Source organism: Nematostella vectensis, chromosome 3 (genome assembly GCF_932526225.1).
Source record: "Nematostella vectensis chromosome 3, jaNemVect1.1, whole genome shotgun sequence".
Taxonomy (NCBI): Eukaryota; Metazoa; Cnidaria; class Anthozoa; order Actiniaria; family Edwardsiidae; genus Nematostella; species Nematostella vectensis.
Window position 1 is genome coordinate 2,124,718 of NC_064036.1, and position 25,993 is coordinate 2,150,710.

The following is a 25,993-nucleotide window of genomic DNA, read 5'->3' on the forward strand; positions in this document are numbered from 1 at the left end:
AAAGTAAAAGAGCGGCAGTAAAAATGACACAGGTCGACGAGGAAAAGCAGAGATGCATCACGCACCTACTAAATCAACAACAACAAAACTAAGGCTAAAAAAACAATAACAAAACTAAGACTAAAAACAACAACAAAACTAAGGCTAAGAAACAATTTGAATTTTTACTTGTGACATGGAAGTGGCCATACACTTTTAGGTATTTGCTTTTTTCGTAGATAAATAGATAGATAGGTAGGTTGGTAGGTATGTAGGTATTTTATTGATATAGACATTGCTTACTCTTTCTTTATTTTATTATTATTAATATTATTCTTGTTTTTATAGGGGGATTAGGTGACGTCACTGTACGTGTGATAAAGCTTCACATTTCTTGCATCAATACATTAAAAAATATGTTTCGCTAAGCGCCGATTCACGTCGATAATTTTTATAGGCCGGACATTCTAACAGAAAATGCTATTTTTCCTCCTGGCTGAATAGTATTCATATGATACCTTTGACCCCCCCCCCCCCCCCGCCCCGCCCCGCCAATCATGGGCGCGCGCCTGTTCCAAATAAGAATTTGATTACAAGATATGTATGGCCGTGCTCGATAATGACATGGTGGATAGATCATTCTATCAACAAAAACGATAATAACTGTGCTAGCATTAATAATATAAAATAAGCTTAAAATAACGCCAGACAAGTTACAAAGAATGCGTCACACGACTGTGGTAAAAAAAATGCAAAACCGCTATCAAAACTAACTGTTGCTTTAACGGTAGATACAAAAACAAAATAAATAATCAAAGAAAACAAAATTCTCTCTAATGTCCATCTGGAGTCAAACGACTATAAATTTCTACTATTTTCTTTGTGTCCATTTTGAGATAAAGTCGACAAAATGCACTAATTCAGACCTCCATTAGGTTTCTGTAGCCCATGAGCTTGATGTACGATTGGTTTGCCGTATATACGTGTTTTTGTCTTTGCTTTCGCGTCAGCTCCCAGTCGATGTGGTACGGCTGAGCTTCAACCTTTCGCGCAGGTATCCCACAATACACTGCATCAGACTCTAGAGACTCCGATTTCATGCACAGAGACAGCGGCATGAGGGTACAGCGGCTTTCCATCCTAGCGCCGTAAAGCACTATAGAGTCGCAACAGACTGAGCATTCACTGCCAATGTAGAGCTTGTCCATTTTCATGACTCTGTCTTCGAAGAGGTGAGACTGGATTGTGGTTCCACTAGCGATGCAAGACTCGTCTCCAATCTCTATCAAATCAGCCTCTGTTAGGTAAATACTTGCTAAGTAGACTCTTTTGCCGATGCGTGAGCCGAGTGCACGGTACCACCAGCAGATGAATGGTGTTCCGAGGGTTGCGCCAAGACCAAAGGGGAGTGCGACGTTTTCTTCGAGAGACGCGACCAGCTCCGAGCGCCACACGAAGCTGCTCCATAGCGGATGCTCACTCGGCTTGAACCGACCAATCAGAATCCACTTTGATGCAACCACGAAAAGTAAATTGGCGAACACGATGATGACTTCCCAAAATGCCGGAGAAATCCAGAAAAGAGTTGAGAATTCCCCGAAAACATCATATGAAATGTCATCGATGAGAACCCAGAATATAAAGATCGAGTAAAGCCTGGTAGTAGTGGGAAGGATGATTTTGAAGGCTTCCCATATTGCTCTGCTAAGATACAGGTACCAAGGTGGGTTGAACGTGCGTGCTAATGAGTGAGACTGCGAACTAACGGCTCGCGCGGGCAGGAGGAATGGGGGTGAGCCGAGCCACGAGGATTTATCGACAGCGACCTCGGGTGTGGCGCTCAAGACGCCGATAAGAACATCGTTACCGATCACCGACTCTGGCATATTGACGCAGTTATTCCCCAAAAATGTTCTGCTCCCTACTGTCGACTTGCGCATGGTGAAGCGTCCTTTTCTGAAGCTGGCACCACCAATGGAAACGTGATCTGCAATGAATGTCCTGTCTTTGAGAGTGACCAAATCAGGAACAAAGTTGAAGCCTGTCGAGACTTCAGCAAATTTACCGACTTCCATGCCGAGTGATCTTAGCCATATGTTCGTGTACAGTGTGGCGAAAAGCTCCCTAAAGTTCGATAAGGTCATCTGTATGATTTTCTGCATTGTCCAAAATTTGATGAACACAGAGGAGTTAATGGGGTAAGAGCCCTCTTTTAGTTTACCCACAATGCACCACTTCATCGCCGCGGTCAGAAACAAGTCAAATACGATGGATAGAATCGCAGCGGGCGGTATAACCATGGAGATCACCAACCAATTACGGTCACTGAATGCGTCTCTCAGGTACGGGATGGCGAGTATTACGACAAGTATTGTTAGATATGGTAGGACATAGACAACGGAGAACAGCCCAAATAAGGCCATCTGAACACAGGGAACCCACCACTGCCAGGTCCATCTCGGTGGCTTGATTTCCTCATTATCTTTCCTTTTCATGACTTTAGCAGGGGACCCTTTTACCTGTGAATTTGCGTCGATGATGGTGTTATCAGGTACTAGGGTCAGGGGCTCTACGATGCAGTTTTCATTAATCACGGTATTAAGAGTGACAGTCGAGCGTGTACCGATGCTGCTGTTTTCGCCGATGGATATTCGTCCGAGAAACAATGTTCCTTTGTCTACGCGGTGAGTAGCTAGCGTCACATCAGGCTCAAGGGTGACGCCGGCCTCTATCTCTATCAGCCCGAACTCGCAAGTGATGTGAGTGCCGTAGTACACTCCGGGTCCGATCTTAGCTCCCATCATCCGTGCGTATATATTCATTAGGGGAGTGCCGCAAATAAGGTTTGTGGGGACCAAAGACCTGTAGAGGAATCAGATCAGGTGTAAGTAACGGAAAAACAAGGCCTTTACTTCAAAGATATAAATGTTAATTTGGTTAATTTATGTACATCCCCCTACTTTTGGTCTTCAAAAAGCGAATGTTGCGTAGGTCTTACACATCTGAAAACGAAACAAGCTAACTTGGCCCGGATTAGAACCAGATTTACCAGATTTGAGAAGTGACGTTAGATTTGAAAAAAGGATCTCTCAACTCGAGCCAGCGCCCCCCTTTAGAACACACGATTAAATAAATCAGCATCCAGGGTACCAATAAAAACATTTACATCGCTTGGTAAATTAGGAGCCACTCACTTGGCTTGATTGACAATCCACCATCGCATGTAGTACATACTCCACAGAGCATGCGCACCAGGCTTCTCTTTCCCCAGGAAGATCTTCTTTGTTAAAAATGCCCACAGTATAATAAAAACGATGTACAACGGCACTCCAAAGACCATGAGCCCTAGCATTAAAGCTGCGACTCCTTGGACCCCTACGCCTGCGTGAATCATACTATAGATGTCGATAAACTTCAAAAACACCCAGAAGATCCAGATAGAGGCAGCCGCTGACCATCCGAATATCCATAGCGCTTGGAGGAACCAGCACAAGTAGTACCTTGGCTTTCCACGAGTTGGCGAGTCTGGGATATGCACAGTCACCTGGTGTTCATCCACGTTGTTAGATCTGACCTTGTGAAAGTCTGCTAGTTCTGCGACAGTGGGGTGTGTGTACAAGTCTCTGACGGAGATATCAAACTGGTGCCTTCTCATCTCACTAATCACAAGTGCCGCCACCACTGACTGCCCACCGAGCTCAAAGAAGTTCTCGTCGGTGGAGATTTTCGGATTACACAATTTGGATTCCCAGATGCTGCAGATGATCCGTTCTGTCTCGTCTCTTGGTGCCGTGTACTTTTCTGATGCGTTGAATGACTGAGGCGGAGTGTCGAGAGTCTTCAGCTTTTTCTTGTCGACTTTTCCGCTTGCGAGGGTTGGTAGCTCCTCGTGGATGATGTAGCCGTTAGGAATCATGTACTCAGGCAGTGCGATCTTCATTTTGACTACAGCCTGCTGTGCTTGAAACCCCTTCGTCTTGTCAACCAGCGTCAAGTGTGCGACGACCAGTTGCTGTCCAGGTGACGGCGACAACACAACCACTGCCGCCATCTTGACGTTCTCTTGTCTTTGCAGATGCGTCTCAATGCTTCCTATTTCTACTCTGAAGCCGCGTATCTTCACTTGGTCATCTATTCTTCCGAGATATTCGATCTCTCCGTCTGGAGTCCAACGCACAAGATCACCCGTTCTGTAGATTCTTCCATGCAGTTGATGATCAACAAACTGCTGTTTTGTCTTTTCGGGGAGGTTTCTGTACCCACGTGCCAGACACTTACCACTTATGCACAGCTCTCCTTCTTTTTCTCCTTCCACGTCCACCAAATTACTGTCCAGAATGTGCGCGTTGTAGTTACCCAAAGGCCGTCCAATTGTGATTTTCTTTCCACGCTTTATCTCACACGTTGTAGCGACAACCGTTGTTTCAGTGGGTCCGTAAGAGTTTATCAGCATCCGGCCATCGGCCCAGGCAACTAGATCCTCACCACAGGCTTCCCCGCCAAGGATAATGAGCTTAAGTCTGTTTAACTTGGTATCGGTGACATCAACGGTACGCAAAAGGGTGGGGACAGTAGATAAGACTGTGATGCGGAGTTGTTCAAGGTGATCGGGGAGATCTGGGCCCGACTGCATTACCTCTGGCGGTGCGGCCACGAGAGTAGCTCCTGAAACGAGAAAAGATGAATATCAGTCACAATGGCAACAATAATTTGGCCAAATTTAATGCTTGGAATAGGTAAACACCGTTGTCCAAAATTGTTCGCTTCGTGTTTAATCAGCCGATCTCCACCCTCTATGACCAGGGCTTGGAAGTGGAGCAGCGTAAACTGTTCCAGGTTTCGTGATGCACTCTTTCTTATGACGAATAATTATCAGTTGAGACTGGGCCGTTATTTTTTAAAGGTTAAGACGGAAAATATTCTTAAGGGTGTCCTTGAATTTCTGTACAGTGGAACCTGGATTTTAAGATACTAGATTTTTCGCAGGGGCGGCGGAAGGGCGGATGTTTCTTATATATGATGTCGCTCCTTTCTCACGGCGAAAATACAGTGAGATGTATCAAAAATTACATCGATCTAAAGATATTGGATACAACGACATTCTCAATTTCACTATACAAATATGTTCTACCCAGCGTTATTTTGATCTCGATACAACGATATTTACTAATTCTGACTATCAACAAAGAGAGAAAAACAAAAGACACCGCACACGTACAGTACAGTTAATCAAATCGTTATTTTGACGGATTACAGTCTTACAGAGAGTAACTGAAAAGTCTTACACAGAGTACAGTTATAATATTATTACAACGATATTTTATGGTCTGTATGGGGGGGGGGGGGGGGTGTCTGCATGTCGGTTTTGCCGCTAGTCACTAGTTTTTTTTGTCATGTTTTGCCCGTACTCAGTTACTTTTTAAGCCGTTTGTCGCTATATATAGATATATATATCGTAAAATCGAGGACCTCTTTGCAACGATACCTAGATTTTACGATACACTTTCTTTTTCTCGAATCATATCGTAAAATCCAGGTTCCACTGTATATACAGACAGGCCAGTAGCCAGGATTTTGAGCGGAAAGGGGGGGGGTTCGTTAGTAAGGTTGTATGGTAGTAAGGTTATTATTATGAACTCAATTTGATTCTGCATTTTAAATTTCATCACACTAACAAAACAATTTTTTGTTGCTATCTGAAACTCGCAAGTTGTTAGCATGTTCTTGGTGAAATCTCAGGCTGGACATTCTTATAAGAAAGGTCCGTATATAAAAACGAGAGTGTATTCGGTCGCAACAGCACAGCTACAAGCTACCTGGGACATACCATATGCGCGGTAATGTGGGTAACGTTTGTAAAATCGGAAAAAAAAGCGGTGAAGCGACTATAAACTTTCCCATTTCGATTAACACATAACAATTCATTTTCACACTGACCCTGGAACACGACACAAATTCAAAGATTCCGACGGAGCCCGGAAGTGCTGTGCAAGTCCATGGGCACGACTGCACAAAATTCTGCATGATTTTTTACGACTTACGACTTCCGTTATAGAGTGGTCACGATTGCGACCGTTTTATTTTTATAGCAACCAGAACACAGCCCTTTTTAGCAGCTTAGGAATTTGATCCTTAGCATGTGAGCTTATGCAGGCGAGATATGATTCTCGTCTTTCAGCAATGACCTAAACCGGTAAACAACGTGTTCGTTCTCACGCCACAATCAGCCAAGTAATAATGAGTATTGAAGACCAGATAAGTGCACGTGGTAATCAGACACATAACAAAGGCACCCCTCCCCCCGCTCCTCCCCATTTGGCCATCAAAAAACGGTCTTCTCTTCGGTTCCATCTATCCCCCTTTGTCAGCCGCTAAACTTACGGCGTTACGACTGTCAGACCTGGTCCTTCTTTTCCGATCAAACTCGTCGGGCGCATAGAACGTGACCCCAAAATGCGCTGAATAACTGCCTTCGACAGAATTGCTCGTTCTTATAGACCCCAAAATGTATAGACTAGCTTGAACCTTATTTCTGGCCATAGCGAACAATGATAGTTTAGTTTTCAGCACACATGTTCCCGTCCTTGTTAGACCGTGAAACTTGGAAATTTTCACGCTGTAGTTTGAAGGAAAAAGGCTGAAATGTATCAGAATTTTCCGAAATACATTATTCGATATATGTTTTTCGACATGAAAATATAACATTATGTTATTTTACATAATTTTTCACGCATATATTTTTCGTGGTTTCTTGAACATTTATGTTTTCTATTTTTCTGTGCAAGTGGCCTTTGACTTCTAAATACCAGCAAGAATCATAATATTGCCTTAATATTTTGACTAAAAAACGAATTACGCGTATTAAAAAACTTATTTTGGATAGGTTTAGTAGTGAAGATAGTGAATTGAAAAACCTTGAGGCTGGAAGGATGGTGGTTTCGGGAGGAGAGGGAGGGGGTAACTGGGTTTGAGATAGAATACTGCTGAAAATGAAAACAAAATATCTCATTGTATTTTAGTATCTCATTGTATTATATTTAGCGCCGGCATTAGTGCAAAGCGAGGATGTCGCAAGTGATAATTTATGGTTATAATTCTTTGTTGACATAAGTTGCTAAACAAAGAGCATATCGGTTTGCTTGCCGTGATTTAAATATAATCAAAAGACTGTCAGGGACGGATAAAGGATTCCAAAAAGAGAGTGAGTCGAGGCAAGGGATTTAATTCAATATTTCTTGTTATTTTTAAGCAAAATTTCTATAAATGGGGCCCGCTCGGCTCATCCCTAGATCGGCCTTTGACTCTCATCGCCTCCCTTGCCCCTTGGCTTTTAACTTTTGTGACTAATCGGAGCCCCAGTAAGGTACTAAGTGGCACTCGATCAAAGCATTGAGGTAATAAATACAGAAAATAAAAACTCACCAGTTCCGAAAGCCAGCCAAATCTCCTCGACTGAGGCATCAAAACTCGGGGAAAATCCCTGACAGATCCGGTCTTGTGACCAGACGGGAAAAATCTCCAGCTCTCCTTTGATAAAGTTGACCACCGTCCGATGTTCGATTTCGACTCCCTTGGGTTGTCCTGTGCTGCCGGACGTGTAAATAATGTAGCAAAGATGTGAAGAAGGGACGACGGTGGCCAATGCGTTAGAAGGCTTCGAAGCAATTTGCGTATTCAGCGCCCGGCTCTGAATGTCCAGAATGCTAACCTTAGTAAGATCGCTAAGTCCAAACTCACTTTCCACTTGTTTTGTTGTGATAAGAGCCACGGCGTTAGTGTCTTGGAGAATGTATGGAAGCCGGCTTATTTGATGTTGAGGGTCGATGCAAACGTAAGCCCCAGTAGTAGGGAAATGGCGCAGCTGGCGCAACTTTTTGATCTCCCCAAATTTCATTCCAAAAGTGGCGCAAAAGTCTCCGCACCCCTCCGCCAAGCCTCGCGACCTGCGCATGCGCGAGTTTGCCAGAGATCTCTTGCACGACCAAGCCCACCTGTCAATCACTTTGTCACGTGACGGCCACGCCCACCTGTCAATCACTTTGTCACGTGATGACCACGCCCACCTGTCAATCACTTTGTAAAAAACCTGTCAATCACTTTGTCAAGAACCTGTCAATCACTTTGTCACGTGATAGCCACGCCCACCTATCAATCACTTTGTCACGTGTCGCACCTAGGGGGAGCTCGAGAGGCTAGCATCTCGGCTTCACATCTAAAAAAGCTTTTGAAAAGTGGTTTAAAGACATGGCTGGTTTGATAGAAATGGAGAACCTGAAGGTGAAAGATCTGAAAGCCCTCGCCAAGGAGCGGGGTATCCCAAGATATTACTGGATGCGGAGAGACGAGCTCGTCGGGGCGCTAACCAGCACGTCACCACCACCACCACCCCGACGGGTTCCTTTACCCAAACTTGTCAAAGGGCTGCCACGCCCACCCCGCATTACCCCGTCCAACACGTCGGAGAGTATTCTCGACGGCCCGGTACCTGAGATTAATGTCCCTATTCTAAAACCCACCCAGCCCACACGGAGTTCCCGCGTCCAATCACTCAAGCATTTTGCAAACAGGGCGGCCAACTTAATCAAGAGCGAGTTAGACAAGTTTGCGGATTGGATACTATCTTATGTCCCTGAGCCCATCAAAAAGACCGTCAAAGAGGCTGCAGATAAACGGGTCGAACGTCTGAAGGAGAGGATTAAGCGTCTACACGAGGAGGTGGAAGATCGCTTCACACCCAAGGAACAACAGACGGCGTTGAAGGGGTATCTTAAAACCCACGGAATAGCCGGGCAGAGAGGTTACGACCCCAAGACATTCATCGCCAGAATCAAACCGAAAGTCCTTGAACTCATCGGTCGACAAGAGAAGCCTATCAAAGTGAAGTTTATCTTTACTTGCGGGTTTATAAAAGAGGATCCGGCTACAGCTCAGATCGAAGAAGAACTGGGATATTTTCATACAGAAAAGCCCGAGATTGTGACAGAGTCGACTGATCTCTCTGATTTGTTCGATACGATGACAAATTATTTACTCGGATTAGTTGAGCAATTCCAAAAGCAAAGCTCCGGGTGGCAATTCGACCAGGTGGAATACTTTGACATCAACATCGATCCCCTTGAGCCGCTTTCGGGAAGTTCCTATATTCCGCTACCGTCGGAACTAGCGTCCAAGCACGCAGTCATCAATGTTAGGAATGAGGACGATCATGAATGTTTCAAGTGGGCAGTAACCTCTGCTGTGTATCCTAGGGAGAAAGATCCTCAAAGACTTAATAAACAAATGAGAGAGAACTCTGAGGAATTCGACTGGTCAGGAATAGAGTTCCCCGTCTCACTGAAACAGATTGACAAGTTTGAGAAACAGAACCCGTATACGGTTAATGTGTTTGGATACGAAACCAAAGTATATCCATTGAGAATCAGTGAGAAGGATCCAGATAATGCAATCAACTTACTTCTCATCTCGGATGATGAGACGAATCATTACTGCTGGATAAAGAATATGATGAGATTAGTATCTACTCAAATTGATGAGTTTCATCATACTCGTTTTTTATGCTGCAGATGTCTGAACTCGTTTCGGTGCAAACAATCATTAGAAAAACATTCTGAATGCTGCGGCAATCATGAAGCGGTTGGAATAGAGATGCCTAAGATAGATAAGGATGGAAATCTACCCCACATTAAATTCAAAAACTACAACAGAAAAATGCGTGTCCCCTTTGTTGTCTACGCCGACTTTGAGAGCTTCACAGAGAATATAGACACATGCTCCCCAGATGAGAGTAAAAGCTTCACTAAGCAATACCAGAAACACAAACCGTCTGGTTTCTGCTATCTCATCAAGTGTTTCGACGGAGATATATCCCCATCCGAGCTTGTACGATACACAGCCGAATCTCCAGACGAAGATATCCCACAGCTTTTCGTAGAGTCTTTGGAGTCAGACATTAAGAAAATTTACGATAAGTTCAGGTTCCCTAAGAAGGTGAAAATGGCTCCGAAGGACAAAATCGCCTATAACGACGCCACTCACTGCCACATCTGTGAGGGTGAATTAGGGGAAGACAAGGTTTTGGACCATTGCCACCTTACAGGGAAGTACAGAGGCGCTGCTCACAACGAATGCAACTTAGATCACAAAATCCCCAAGTTCTTTCCTGTTATCTTTCACAATCTGTCTGGGTACGACAGTCATCTATTTATCAAGAACCTTGGTACATCGGAAGGTAAAATAAACTGTATACCTAATAACGAGGAAAAGTATATTTCTTTCACAAAACAGATTGTAGTCGACAGTTTCACGAACAAGAAGGGCAACAAGATTGATGTTAAACGTGATATCAGATTTATCGACAGTTTCAGGTTTATGTCGGCCAGTCTCAACAGTCTAGTAGGTAACATGTCAAGGGAGTGCTTCAAAAACCTGGCGGAGTACTATGAGGGGGAGGAGCTCCAGTTGTTGTTGAGGAAGGGTGTTTTCCCTTACGACTGGTTCGACGGCTTTAGCAAGCTCGACGCAACACAGCTCCCACAGAGAGAGGCATTCCACTCCAAACTCAACGACACCGGCATATCGGAGGAGGATCACCTGCACGCGCGGAGAGTGTGGGAGGCCTTTGGGATGGGGACCATGAGGGATTACCACAATCTGTACCTAGAGTCGGATGTGTTGCTTTTAGCTGACGTTTTCGAGAACTTTAGGGACGTTTGTCTCAAGAATTACGGTCTGGACCCCGCTTGGTACTACACAGCGCCAGGGTTGGCTTGGGATGCAGCGTTGAAGACCACCAAGGTGAGGCTAGAGCTTCTAACGGACTATGACATGTTGCTCATGATTGAGAAGGGCATCCGTGGGGGTGTCTCCATGATAAGCAACAGACATGGGGAGGCAAATAACCCTTACATGAAGGAGTATGACCCTGACCTACCCACAAAATATATCACCTACCTTGATGCTAACAATTTGTATGGCTGGGCGATGAGCAACCCTTTACCGACTCACGGTTTCAGGTGGATGGGTGACCAAGAGCTGTCAGGTTGGAGAGACCGCCCATGCATTCTGGAGGTTGACTTGGAGTACCCTCACCACCTACATGACTTACACAACGATTACCCACTAGCCCCGGAATCTATCGGGCTAGGCAATGTGGACAAGTTGGTCCCAAACCTTAACGACAAGACAAAGTACGTTATCCACCATGAGACTCTGAGACTTTATGTGAGTTTTGGGCTAAAAGTCACCAAGATTCACAGGGGTGTCACTTTTGAGGAGTCTGCTTGGCTGGAGCCTTACATTGACTTGAACACCGATCTGAGAGCCAAGGCGACAAACGATTTTGAGAAAGATTTTTTCAAGTTAATGAACAACTCCGTCTTTGGTAAGACTATGGAGAACATTAGGAACAGGGTGGACATTCGGTTGGTGACGGACGAGAAGCAGGCCAAGAAGCTCATATCAAAGCCGAACTATCAACATCGCACCATCTTTTGCGAGAATCTAGCCGCCATCCACATGAAGAAGACAAAGCTGATCTTCAACAAGCCTGTCTACTTGGGCATGTCCATTCTGGACCTGAGTAAGACGCTCATGTACGATTTCCACTACAACTTCGTCAAGCCCAAGTACGGTGAGGATGCAAAGCTCTTATTCACTGATACTGACAGCCTGATGTATGAGATCGAGACGAAAGACTTTTACGAGGACATCAGCGGGGATGTGAGGTCCATGTTCGACACCAGCAACTTTCCGAAGGGTCACCCATCTGGTATTGAGGTGGGTGTGAACAAGAAAGTCATCGGAATGTTTAAAGATGAGGCTGGGGGTCAGCAAATCACAGAATTTGTAGGACTGAGGGCCAAACTTTACTCGTACAAGATGGATGAAGGTAAAGAAGAAAAGAAATGCAAGGGCGTCAAGAGAGCAGTCGTCAAGAAGAGCATCGGTTTCGATGACTACAAGGATTGCTTATTTGGTAAGAAACCTCAGATGAGACTTATGAATGTCATCAGAAGTCATAAGCATGATGTTTACACTGAAACGGTGAACAAGGTCGCTCTATCTCATGAGGATGATAAACGGGTCATCTGTGATGATGGTATTCACACCTTCGCTCACGGTCATTTCAGAACGCTATTAGGTGGTGGCTCAGTGTCTTCAGGGACGACTTGAAGTTCTTCCCTAACGAACGACCTCCTTGGAGCACCTTCGGAGAGGTAGTACAACACAGGCTGTCCAACTGAAACAACACTGCGTGATAGATCAGACACTTTTAGACTCCAAATAGGATCTGTGGCTCGTCTGCGTTCACCTCCTTCCTCTTCTCCAGGAGCTAACAGATATCTAACTCTAACCCCTGGTGGTAGTCTAACTTCATCAAGTCCAACAGGCCGCTTATACGTTAAAGGGTCAATATCAACCTCTTTCAAACCAATAGATTTTGCAGGCTCTTTGCCAGTAATTCTTATGGGTTGACTATTCAGAGTTTTCAAAACACCTGGCAATCGTCTCACCCAAACTCTGGACCGATCATCGCTAATCATTTCTTGAGCATACTGATGAGAAAACAACCTCTCCGCCAGTGTTCTATTGGCGCGTTCGACGAAAGCCTGTGCGCGATGGTTCCCAGCTTCGCTTCGCTGGATGGTGACACCCTTCTTTTTCATAATCTTCGTTACCTCTCCCCTAAATTCTGTCCCCGGATCGACAATCACCGTATGAGGCCATTTAAGTTTTCTGGAGTATATCTTTTCAAACCCTTTAGCAATTCCACTCGAATCCTTGGTAGTCAGTGCTTCTGCATCTTTATATCTCGAGGCAATATCAATCACGACCAACGCGTAACGGTAGGTTTTTCTGCCTACGTTATCGTGGGGCATAAACAACAGATCGGCTTGGTGAATCTGATTAGGTTTATTCACAGTCCAATGCGGTCTGGGGACATACTTTGGAGCTGGGAGATAGATCTGCCACAACGCCTGTTTTTCAAGCCACCTCTTAGCCTCGGCTTCACTGACTTTAGCGACACTAGCTAACTTATAAATAGCTGAATACCCTTTCCAGTATCCATCGGTGGAATAGTATATTTTTGATAACCTGCTTTCGTTACTCATTTAAAGATTATCTCTCTTTTCTTAAAATAAAAGATGGCACAAGCGATATCAGAAAAAATTAACCCAAACAGGATCCCACGGGAACCCTTCGGCCTGAAAGCGGAATCGTCGCTGAATCGGATTACATTCAATCCCTCATCGGCAAGTCCTGGAGAAACCCTCTATATAAATATTCCTAAACTTGCTGAAAATGTAGTGATTGTTCCAGGTAGTGTATCCTTACTATTTGACTTAAACGTCACAGGACACGCGAATAATACTCTCGTCAACAACGTTGGTCGGAACCTAGTGTCAAGGCTCAAGATTCTTTTCGGTGGAGAAACACTACAGGATACTCAAAGATACGATCTCTTCCAAACCTATCACGACTTATACTTACAAGCTGAAGATCGTGAGGATAGAATAAAACAAGGTATCTCCTCTGAAAACATGAGGAAGCTCAGGACAAATGCAGGTGACAAAGCGACATCAGATGCTAAGGAAGTAGCTCTTGCAGCAGTTCACAACACCAAGTACTGCATTCCACTCGACCATCCTATTCTCGGCGAGCATGGGGTCTTTTATCCAAAGGCGTTACCTCATCCGCTAATCTTTGAAATTACTCTAGCCCCAGTTTCCGACGTCGTTGTTTATGCTGACACGGTCAAGACTCCAACGTACACAATCACAAACCTCGAGTTGGAATATGCTTGCATCTCAAGTGAATACTTGGCTCGTGAGGCGTTGTCGGCTTATCAGGTTGGTAGAGGATTCTTTTACGAGAACGTCATTCTCCACAAAACGTTCACCATCTCCAAACCTAATGATGGTGTCATAAACGAGCACATTAATCTGCCGAGGAGGTCAATGACAGGGATATTGTGCCTGTTCACAGAGAGCTACACCGGAGGAGCAAGGGATTCCGAAAAGTTTGTCAATCCAAGCATCACATCGATCAACATTAATGTGGATGGCATGCCAAACCGTCTCTACTCCAAGGGGATGACACCGCCGGACCTCTGGGAGTCGGTAAAGAAACGTTTCGGTAGAGAGGGTGTTAAGCAAAAGGATTTTTACGCTAATAACAAGTTTGCTCTGTGGGTCGACTTGAGGGCACATCCAGATAACAGCATTCACGGAGGAGGTCTGGTCTTGAACAACACGCGGGACGGAGTAAAACTAGAAATGAAACGGAAAGTTGGAGGAACGGGAAACATCACCTGCTACATGTTTGTAGTAGCCGACGCGTTGATGGAGGTTATGAACTCGAATTTGAGAGCAATCATGTATTAAAAAGGACTTGTGTGATAATACAAAAAGAATGGAAGAATTACGGGAAAAAGTTCCTTTTCATTGTATTATCACAGGACCTACTAATTGTGGGAAGACAAAGTACCTCACGGAACAGCTCCGAGGGCCGTTCCGGCATGTGTTTGAATACATTGTGTTGATTTGTCCGACTTATGCGAAAAACAAGTCCTATCGTAGATTTGCTCACGGAGATAAACGTTTCTTGGTATTATCGCCGGATGCTAGTAACACCGATGAGATTAACGAGTTACTAACAGATTGTGCGGTGCTATTTTCTGGTACAAATACGTTACTCGTTTTGGATGACTGTGCTGTATCGAAAGATCTAAAGCAACGCTCGAACAAGTTTATCAATCTAGCGTTCTCAGGGAGACACGAAGGATTATCAGTGTGGGTATTGACGCAACAATTAACATCCATAGCAAAGCCCTTCCGTGATAACGTCGCCTGTGTGGTTACATTCCATAATCCATCTCAAATCGGTACCAAAACACTGTTTGAAGATTATGGGGGTGACTTAGACGTCGAGACTCGTAAAAAGTTTGTAGAACTGCTGAAAACTGAAAAGTATTCCAGACTCTGTTTCTGCCTACGACATCCATTCCAACGTTATTTGGAGATTCCTGCCACGCGGTGAGAGCTCGAGGGGCTGACCCCTCGAAGTGGTTTAAAAACATCTTGGTCTACTTACAAAATAAGATGGCAAGCATTGAGGATTATATGGAAGAGGAGCCTAAGTCTAAGGGGAGCTCGAAGGGTGAGCCTCTCGAAGACGATGTTGAAGTCAAACGAGAATCGCTGGCTATTCTCGCATCTCTTGGGACTACGAAGGAATTTCTTGGTGTCGGTATGAGTCTTGGTGATATCAAGAAGCTCCCGGCGAAAGACGTCGAGAAATACTTTGTCCGCTACCAGACTGTCTTAGGCAAGCAAGTTACTGATGGATTAGTAGAATCAGCACTTCAAGTAGTGTCTCAAGTCATTTCCTATGTGGTTCCTATAGATGACACCGAAGAGCTTAGCAAAGACTTACAGAACGACGAGTTGGTTAAACGCGAATTGTCAAACTTTGCAGGTCTCTTGGTACTGAAGGGAGGAAGGATGGTAGCACTTGCTAGCGGTCTCTTCCGAGTCGCTAAGCATGTTAGACTAACACCACAGGAGACTTCCAACAAACTTCAAGAAGTTTCGAGCACGACTGAGCAAGCTCTTGAGCACACCTGAGCACACCTAAGCAAGCTCTTGAGCACACCTGAACACACCTGAGCAAGCTCTTAAGCATGATGTGATTTAAAGATTCTTTACTCACTGAATAAAGAATCTTTAAATCACATCATGCTTAAGAGCTTGCTCAGGTGTGTTCAGGTGTGCTCAAGAGCTTGCTTAGGTGTGCTCAGGTGTGCTCAAGAGCTTGCTCAGTCGTGCTCGAAACTTCTTGAAGTTTGTTGGAAGTCTCCTGTGGTGTTAGTCTAACATGCTTAGCGACTCGGAAGAGACCGCTAGCAAGTGCTACCATCCTTCCTCCCTTCAGTACCAAGAGACCTGCAAAGTTTGACAATTCGCGTTTAACCAACTCGTCGTTCTGTAAGTCTTTGCTAAGCTCTTCGGTGTCATCTATAGGAACCACATAGGAAATGACTTGAGACACTACTTGAAGTGCTGATTCTACTAATCCATCAGTAACTTGCTTGCCTAAGACAGTCTGGTAGCGGACAAAGTATTTCTCGACGTCTTTCGCCGGGAGCTTCTTGATATCACCAAGACTCATACCGACACCAAGAAATTCCTTCGTAGTCCCAAGAGATGCGAGAATAGCCAGCGATTCTCGTTTGACTTCAACATCGTCTTCGAGAGGCTCACCCTTCGAGCTCCCCTTAGACTTAGGCTCCTCTTCCATATAATCCTCAATGCTTGCCATCTTATTTTGTAAGTAGACCAAGATGTTTTTAAACCACTTCGAGGGGTCAGCCCCTCGAGCTCTCACCGCGTGGCAGGAATCTCCAAATAACGTTGGAATGGATGTCGTAGGCAGAAACAGAGTCTGGAATACTTTTCAGTTTTCAGCAGTTCTACAAACTTTTTACGAGTCTCGACGTCTAAGTCACCCCCATAATCTTCAAACAGTGTTTTGGTACCGATTTGAGATGGATTATGGAATGTAACCACACAGGCGACGTTATCACGGAAGGGCTTTGCTATGGATGTTAATTGTTGCGTCAATACCCACACTGATAATCCTTCGTGTCTCCCTGAGAACGCTAGATTGATAAACTTGTTCGAGCGTTGCTTTAGATCTTTCGATACAGCACAGTCATCCAAAACGAGTAACGTATTTGTACCAGAAAATAGCACCGCACAATCTGTTAGTAACTCGTTAATCTCATCGGTGTTACTAGCATCCGGCGATAATACCAAGAAACGTTTATCTCCGTGAGCAAATCTACGATAGGACTTGTTTTTCGCATAAGTCGGACAAATCAACACAATGTATTCAAACACATGCCGGAACGGCCCTCGGAGCTGTTCCGTGAGGTACTTTGTCTTCCCACAATTAGTAGGTCCTGTGATAATACAATGAAAAGGAACTTTTTCCCGTAATTCTTCCATTCTTTTTGTATTATCACACAAGTCCTTTTTAATACATGATTGCTCTCAAATTCGAGTTCATAACCTCCATCAACGCGTCGGCTACTACAAACATGTAGCAGGTGATGTTTCCCGTTCCTCCAACTTTCCGTTTCATTTCTAGTTTTACTCCGTCCCGCGTGTTGTTCAAGACCAGACCTCCTCCGTGAATGCTGTTATCTGGATGTGCCCTCAAGTCGACCCACAGAGCAAACTTGTTATTAGCGTAAAAATCCTTTTGCTTAACACCCTCTCTACCGAAACGTTTCTTTACCGACTCCCAGAGGTCCGGCGGTGTCATCCCCTTGGAGTAGAGACGGTTTGGCATGCCATCCACATTAATGTTGATCGATGTGATGCTTGGATTGACAAACTTTTCGGAATCCCTTGCTCCTCCGGTGTAGCTCTCTGTGAACAGGCACAATATCCCTGTCATTGACCTCCTCGGCAGATTAATGTGCTCGTTTATGACACCATCATTAGGTTTGGAGATGGTGAACGTTTTGTGGAGAATGACGTTCTCGTAAAAGAATCCTCTACCAACCTGATAAGCCGACAACGCCTCACGAGCCAAGTATTCACTTGAGATGCAAGCATATTCCAACTCGAGGTTTGTGATTGTGTACGTTGGAGTCTTGACCGTGTCAGCATAAACAACGACGTCGGAAACTGGGGCTAGAGTAATTTCAAAGATTAGCGGATGAGGTAACGCCTTTGGATAAAAGACCCCATGCTCGCCGAGAATAGGATGGTCGAGTGGAATGCAGTACTTGGTGTTGTGAACTGCTGCAAGAGCTACTTCCTTAGCATCTGATGTCGCTTTGTCACCTGCATTTGTCCTGAGCTTCCTCATGTTTTCAGAGGAGATACCTTGTTTTATTCTATCCTCACGATCTTCAGCTTGTAAGTATAAGTCGTGATAGGTTTGGAAGAGATCGTATCTTTGAGTATCCTGTAGTGTTTCTCCACCGAAAAGAATCTTGAGCCTTGACACTAGGTTCCGACCAACGTTGTTGACGAGAGTATTATTCGCGTGTCCTGTGACGTTTAAGTCAAATAGTAAGGATACACTACCTGGAACAATCACTACATTTTCAGCAAGTTTAGGAATATTTATATAGAGGGTTTCTCCAGGACTTGCCGATGAGGGATTGAATGTAATCCGATTCAGCGACGATTCCGCTTTCAGGCCGAAGGGTTCCCGTGGGATCCTGTTTGGGTTAATTTTTTCTGATATCGCTTGTGCCATCTTTTATTTTAAGAAAAGAGAGATAATCTTTAAATGAGTAACGAAAGCAGGTTATCAAAAATATACTATTCCACCGATGGATACTGGAAAGGGTATTCAGCTATTTATAAGTTAGCTAGTGTCGCTAAAGTCAGTGAAGCCGAGGCTAAGAGGTGGCTTGAAAAACAGGCGTTGTGGCAGATCTATCTCCCAGCTCCAAAGTATGTCCCCAGACCGCATTGGACTGTGAATAAACCTAATCAGATTCACCAAGCCGATCTGTTGTTTATGCCCCACGATAACGTAGGCAGAAAAACCTACCGTTACGCGTTGGTCGTGATTGATATTGCCTCGAGATATAAAGATGCAGAAGCACTGACTACCAAGGATTCGAGTGGAATTGCTAGAGGGTTTGAAAAGATATACTCCAGAAAACTTAAATGGCCTCATACGGTGATTGTCGACCCGGGGACAGAATTTAGGGGAGAGGTAACGAAGATTATGAAAAAGAAGGGGGTTACCATCCAGCGAAGCGAAGCTGGGAACCATCGCGCACAGGCTTTTGTCGAACGCGCCAATAGAACACTGGCGGAGAGGTTGTTTTCTCATCAGTATGCTCAAGAAATGATTAGCGATGATCGGTCTAGAGTTTGGGTGAAACGATTGCCAGATGTTTTGAAAACTCTGAATAGTCAACCCATAAGAATTACTGGCAAAGAGCCTGCAAAATCTATTGGTTTGAAAGAGGTTGATATTGACCCTCCAACGTATAAGCGGCCTGTTGGACTTGATGAAGTTAGACTACCACCAGGGGTTAGAGTTAGATATCTGTTAGCTCCTGGAGAAGAGGAAGGAGGTGAACGCAGACGAGCCACAGATCCTATTTGGAGTTTAAAAGTGTTTGATCTATCACGCAGTGTTGTTTCAGTTGGACAGCCTGTGTTGTACTACCTCTCCGAAGGCGCTCCAAGGAGGTCGTTCGTTAGGGAAGAACTTCAAGTCGTCCCTGAAGATACTGAGCCACCACCTAATAGCGTTCTGAAATGACCGTGAGCGAAGGTGTGAATACCATCATCACAGATGACCCGTTTATCATCCTCATGAGATAGAGCGACCTTGTTCACCGTTTCAGTGTAAACATCATGCTTATGACTTCTGATGACATTCATAAGTCTCATCTGAGGTTTCTTACCAAATAAGCAATCCTTGTAGTCATCGAAACCGATGCTCTTCTTGACGACTGCTCTCTTGACGCCCTTGCATTTCTTTTCTTCTTTACCTTCATCCATCTTGTACGAGTAAAGTTTGGCCCTCAGTCCTACAAATTCTGTGATTTGCTGACCCCCAGCCTCATCTTTAAACATTCCGATGACTTTCTTGTTCACACCCACCTCAATACCAGATGGGTGACCCTTCGGAAAGTTGCTGGTGTCGAACGTGGACCTCACATCCCCGCTGATGTCCTCGTAAAAGTCTTTCGTCTCGATCTCATACATCAGGCTGTCAGTATCAGTGAATAAGAGCTTTGCATCCTCACCGTACTTGGGCTTGACGAAGTTGTAGTGGAAATCGTACATGAGCGTCTTACTCAGGTCCAGAATGGACATGCCCAAGTAGACAGGCTTGTTGAAGATCAGCTTTGTCTTCTTCATGTGGATGGCGGCTAGATTCTCGCAAAAGATGGTGCGATGTTGATAGTTCGGCTTTGATATGAGCTTCTTGGCCTGCTTCTCGTCCGTCACCAACCGAATGTCCACCCTGTTCCTAATGTTCTCCATAGTCTTACCAAAGACGGAGTTGTTCATTAACTTGAAAAAATCTTTCTCAAAATCGTTTGTCGCCTTGGCTCTCAGATCGGTGTTCAAGTCAATGTAGGGCCCCAGCCAAGCAGACTCCTCAAAAGTGACACCCCTGTGAATCTTAGTGACTTTTAGCCCAAAACTCACATAAAGTCTCAGAGTCTCATGGTGGATAACGTACTTTGTCTTGTCGTTAAGGTTGGGGACCAACTTGTCCACATTACCTAGCCCGATAGATTCCGGGGCTAGTGGGTAATCGTTGTGTAAGTCATGTAGGTGGTGAGGGTACTCCAAGTCAACCTCCAGAATGCATGGGCGGTCTCTCCAACCTGACATCTCTTGGTCACCCATCCACCTGAAACCGTGAGTCGGTAAAGGGTTGCTCATCGCCCAGCCATACAAATTGTTAGCATCAAGGTAGGTGATATATTTTGTGGGTAGGTCAGGGTCATACTCCTTCATGTAAGGGTTATTTGCCTCCCCATGTCTGTTGCTTATCATGGAGACACCCCCACGGATGCCCTTCTCAATCATGAGCAACATGTCATAGTCCGTTAGAAGCTCTAGCCTCACCTTGGTGGTCTTCAACGCTGCATCCCAAGCCAACCCTGGCGCTGTGTAGTACCAAGCGGGGTCCAGACCGTAATTCTTGAGACAAACGTCCCTAAAGTTCTCGAAAACGTCAGCTAAAAGCAACACATCCGACTCTAGGTACAGATTGTGGTAATCCCTCATGGTCCCCATCCCAAAGACCTCCCACACTCTCCGCACGTGCAGGTGATCCTCCTCCGATATGTCGGTGTCGTTAAGTTTGGAGTGGAATGCCTCTCTCTGTGGGAGCTGTGTTGCGTCGAGCTTGCTAAAGCCGTCGAACCAGTCGTAAGGGAAAACACCCTTCCTCAACAACAGCTGGAGCTCCTCCCCCTCATAGTACTCCGCCAGGTTTTTGAAGCACTCCCTTGACATATTACCCACTAGACTGTCGAGACTGGCCGACATAAACCTGAAACTGTCGATAAATCTGATATCACGTTTAACATCAATCTTGTTGCCCTCCTTGTTCGTGAAACTGTCGACTACAATCTGTTTTGTGAAAGAAATATACTTTTCCTCGTTATTAGGTATACAGTTTATTTTACCTTCCGATGTACCAAGGTTCTTGATAAATAGATGGCTGTCGTACCCAGACAGATTGTGAAAGATAACAGGAAAGAACTTTGGAATTTTGTGATCTAAGTTGCATGCGTTGTGAGCAGCACCTCTGTACTTCCCTGTAAGGTGGCAATGGTCTAAAACCTTGTCTTCCCCTAATCCACCCTCACAGATGTGGCAGTGAGTGGCGTCGTTATAGGCGATTTTGTCCTTCGGAGTCATTTTCACCTTCTTAGGGAACCTGAACTTATCGTAAATTTTCTTAATGTCTGACTCCAAAGACTCTACGAAAAGCTGTGGGATATCTTCGTCTGGAGATTCAGCTGTGTATCGTACAAGCTCGGGTGGGGATATATCTCCGTCGAAACACTTGATGAGATAGCAGAAACCAGACGGTTTGTGTTTCTGGTATTGCTTAGTGAAGCTTTTACTCCCATCTGGGGAGCATGTGTCTATATTCTCTGTGAAGCTCTCAAAGTCGGCATAGACAACAAAGGGGACACGCATTTTTCTGTTGTAGTTTTTGAATTTAATGTGGGGTAGATTTCCATCCTTATCTATCTTAGGCATCTCTATTCCAACCGCTTCATGATTGCCGCAGCATTCAGAATGTTTTTCTAATGATTGTTTGCACCGAAACGAGTTCAGACATCTACAGCATAAAAAACGAGTATGATGAAACTCATCAATTTGAGTAGATACTAATCTCATCATATTCTTTATCCAGCAGTAATGATTCGTCTCATCATCCGAGATGAGAAGTAAGTTGATCGCATTATCTGGATCCTTCTCACTGATTCTCAATGGATATATTTTGGTTTCGTATCCAAACACATTAACCGTATACTGGTTCTGTTTCTCGAACTTGTCAATCTGTTTTAGTGAGACGGGGAACTCTATCCCTGACCAGTCGAATTTCTCAGAGTTCTCTATCATTTGTTTACTGAACCTTTGAGGATCTTTCTCCCTAGGATACACAGCAGAGGTTACTGCCCACTTGAAACATTCGTGATCATTCTCGTTCTTAACATTGATGATCGCCTTCTTAGACGCTAGTTTCGGCGGCAGCGGAATATAGGAAGACCCAGAAAGCGGTTCAAAGGGATCTATGTTGATGTCAAAGTATTCCACTTGGTCAAACTGCCATCCGGAGCCTTGCTTCTGGAACAGCTCAACTAATCCGAGTAAATAATTTGTCATCGTATCGAACAAATCAGAGAGATCAGTCGACTCTGTCACAATCTCGGGCTTTTCTGTATGAAAATATCCCAGTTCTTCTTCGATCTGAGCTGTAGCCGGATCCTCTTTTATAAACCCGCAAGTAAAGATAAACTTCACTTTGATAGGCTTTTTTTGTTGACTGATGAGCTCTAAGACTTTCGGTTTGATTCTGGCGATGAATGTCTTGGGGTCGTAACCTCTCTGCCCGGCTATTCCGTGGGTTTTAAGATACCCCTTCAACGCCGTCTGTTGTTCCTTGGGTGTGAAGCGATCTTCCACCTCCTCGTGTAGACGCTTAATCCTCTCCTTCAGACGTTCGACCCGTTTATCTGCAGCCTCTTTGACGGTCTTTTTGACGGGCTCGGGGACATAAGATAGTATCCAATCCACAAACTTGTCTAACTCGCTCTTGATCGAGTTGGCCGCCCTGTTTGCAAAATGCTTGAGTGATTGGACGCGGGAACTCCGTGGGGGTTGGGAGGGTTTTAGAATAGGGACATTAATCTCAGGTACCGGGCCGTCGAGAATACTCTCCGACGTGTTGGACGGGGTAATGCGGGGTGGTCGTGGCAGCCCTTTGACAAGTTTGGGTAAAGGAACCCGTCGGGGTGGTGGTGGTGGTGACGTGCTGGTCAGCGCCCCGACGAGCTCGTCTCTCCGCATCCAGTAATATCTTGGGATACCCCGCTCCTTGGCGAGGGCTTTCAGATCTTTCACCTTCAGGTTCTCCATTTCTATCAAACCAGCCATGTCTTTAAACCACTTTTCAAAAGCTTTTTTTTAGATGTGAAGCTTAGAGGTTAGCCCCCTCGAGCTCCCCCTAGATGCGACACGTGACAAAATGATTGACAGGTTTTCGACAAAATGATTGACAGGTGGGCGTGGCTATCACGTGACAAAATGATTGACAGGTGGGCTTGGTTATCACGTGACAAAGTGATTGACAGGTGGGCGTGGCTATCACGTGACAAAGTGATTGACAGGTGGGCGTGGCTATCACGTGACAAAGTGATTGACAGGTTTTCGACAAAATGATTGACAGGTTTTTGACAAAATGATTGACAGGTGGGCGTGGTCGTCACGTGACAAAGTGATTGACGGGTGGGCGTGGTCGTGCAAGAGATCTCTAGCAAACTCGCGCATGCGCAGGTCGCGAGGCTTGGCGGAGGTGCGCGGAGACTTTCGCGCCATTTTGGAATGAAATTTGGGGAGATCAAAAAGTTGCGCCAGCTGCGCCAAAACCCTACTACTGCCCCTCCCGCCTTGAGAACAGACAACATTGTAAGGTACAACTCGGGACATCGCGGGAGTAAAATCGCCACGACCCGCTCCTCTTCCACCTTAATTCCGAACTTCTCAATCAGAAGACGCGCAAATCGGTTACTCTTCTGATCCAGAGCCTCATAGCTCATTTGCCGATTCTTTAACTCGACGGCAATATTGTTTGGAAATTCTGATGCAGTGGCAGAGAAAATTCCATGCAGCGTGCCTTGTGCAGATTCCATCGCGTAGCCAACAAAGGCCGAGTTCTCCGATGAGAACCTTTCCGCCCTAGAGATCGCATTATTCATGATTTTCATAAACTATATTCCCTTGTGAATACTCATACAATTTGTATTCTGTTCGTAGAGAATGAAGCAATCTTGTCCTAAGAGGTATCTTTATTGAATAAGTGACGTCATTGGAATCCGATCCATGAGCTGTCAATGGTCAATGCCAGTTCAAGGTTTTTTATAAAAATCTTGAAAAGATTACTTAAAAGTGCAGAGCTGTTTTAAGATATTATAGAAGCTTTCGATCTTTATCAAAATGTTAGGGTCTAGTATCATTCATTCAAACTTATACTCGGACCTGTTAGTAGCTCAGTTCGATTCAGTTTAGGTTGATTTTAGCAGTACACATCGTGTTACGTAGAAAAACTAGAATAACTGGAGAAGCTCGTTTTACGTACGCAGGATAACTGTCAACAGGTCAACAGGTCAAGTTGAAGAATAACATCCAGCGCAGCTACTGTGCTTAGTGGATTTATTTAATAAAACCTTTAAAAGAAAAAGTCGACAACAATGCAGATTTATGTTTTTTAGAACGATATTTCGGCAGGCCAATACCTGCCTTCTTCTTCCTTTATAACCTGAAGAAGGCAGGTATTGGCCTGCCGAAATATCGTTCTAAAAATCATAAATCTGCGTTGTTGTCGACTTTTTCTTTTAAAGGTTTTATTAAATAATCAACTGTCGACGCATACCACAAGGTCCGACGCACACCAGCAGATAGATGCTGTCCGGTGGTTTCTTCCTACGTTTTTGTGGATTTATTTGTTGACATGCGGGCCGCTCAGAAAAGACATGTGCGATGATAAATCATCATTAAAAAAAAACATACACCTATTTCAATAAATGTTTTCAGTGCGAATGGCAATTGTCAAATGGGAGTTCTAAGACCAATGACTGGCTTAAAGTAATATCCCGGGTCTGGGGCATACAAAAGTACGCTTTATAGTTTATGAAAAAAAAAAACGTCCCGAAGTAAGACGTGCGAATGCTAACCCCAATGCTGAAACCTCCCTGTTGCTAAATAAATAAGATAAATATGTCAAACGTCAGCAGTCATAACATTTTGGCACGTTCCAAGCAATCTCGATTACTCATCCACGTTCCCCCCAAGGGACCCCCCCAAGTTTTGTTGAGGGGTATGTTTTTGTGCAGAAGAACAGTTTATTTGTATTTCTTACGTTTATCTCTTTTTACGTCATAAGCCGGATACACTTGACCTTGCAGAAGTAGCGCGTTGCGTCAAGAAATAAACAAGCACCAGCAATTCCGGAAGCCAAATTTTGGTTCACTGAGGTTGCCATGCTCGATGTCATAATCCAATAGTAGCAGTGTCAAATCCAATAATAAAAATGTCAACTATACTGCGTACTGCTGCAAACAACCACTTATTACATCGAGATGATCTGGACTATTTAGTATTATAGCAATGTTTAATTTAGGGGCCGGGACTAAGGGAAAATCGACATGGGCGCCAAAATCATATCACGAGACACGTAGTAAATCCCGCGCTCGCTCATAAATAACAAGCTAAACTAACATGACTGGACGCCTTGGGCACAAAATAGAGTAAAGCATTTTCTTTATGCATTTTTATGAAGCATCCAGGCCTTGAGAACTTCCTCCGCGGCTTCGTGGTAACCGGCTTTTTTTTGCAAACTAATATATTGGGGAGCCTTACCATCACAAACAAGCCTAAAAACTAATATATTGGGGAGCCTCACCATCACAAACAAGCCAAAAAACTAATATATTGGGGAGCCTCACCATCACAAACAAGCCTAAAAACTAATATATTGGGAAGCCTTACCATCACAAACAAGCCTAAAAACTAATATATTGGGGAGCCTTACCATCACAAACAAGCCTAAAAACTAATATATTGGGGAGCCTCACCATCACAAACAATTCTAAAAACTAATATATTGGGAAGCCTTACCATCACAAACAAGCCTAAAAACTAATATATTGGGGAGCCTTACCATCACAAACAAGCCTAAAAACTAATATATTGGGGGGCCTCACCATCACAAACAA

General features: G+C 44.6%; 1 protein-coding gene across 1 annotated transcript; it reads right to left on the bottom strand.

The window, feature by feature from the left end:
* Positions 1-145: 145 nt before the first annotated feature.
* Positions 146-24,066, bottom strand: LOC5504611. The gene is made up of 4 exons (XM_001625470.3): positions 23,663-24,066; positions 7,402-7,819; positions 3,174-4,644; positions 146-2,841 (listed from the first exon to the last, which is right to left on the bottom strand). Exons 1-4 carry the CDS (start codon positions 23,984-23,986, stop codon positions 900-902), a joined length of 4,155 nt encoding a protein of 1,384 aa, XP_001625520.2. The 5' UTR covers positions 23,987-24,066; the 3' UTR covers positions 146-899.
* Between the last annotated feature and the right edge of the window lie 1,927 nt (positions 24,067-25,993).

What these genes read in the sequence shown, in the direction of transcription:
- LOC5504611 (XM_001625470.3), bottom strand. Translation starts at nt 23,986, where the DNA reads ATGAAAATCATGAATAATGCGATCTCTAGGGCGGAAAGGTTCTCATCG. An exon ending in TTGGCTGGCTTTCGGAACTG is followed by an intron (nt 4,645 to 7,401) that starts GTGAGTTTTTAT and finishes TTCTCGTTTCAG; the next exon opens with GAGCTACTCTCGTGGCCGCA. An exon ending in TGGATTGTCAATCAAGCCAA is followed by an intron (nt 2,842 to 3,173) that starts GTGAGTGGCTCC and finishes ATTCCTCTACAG; the next exon opens with GTCTTTGGTCCCCACAAACC.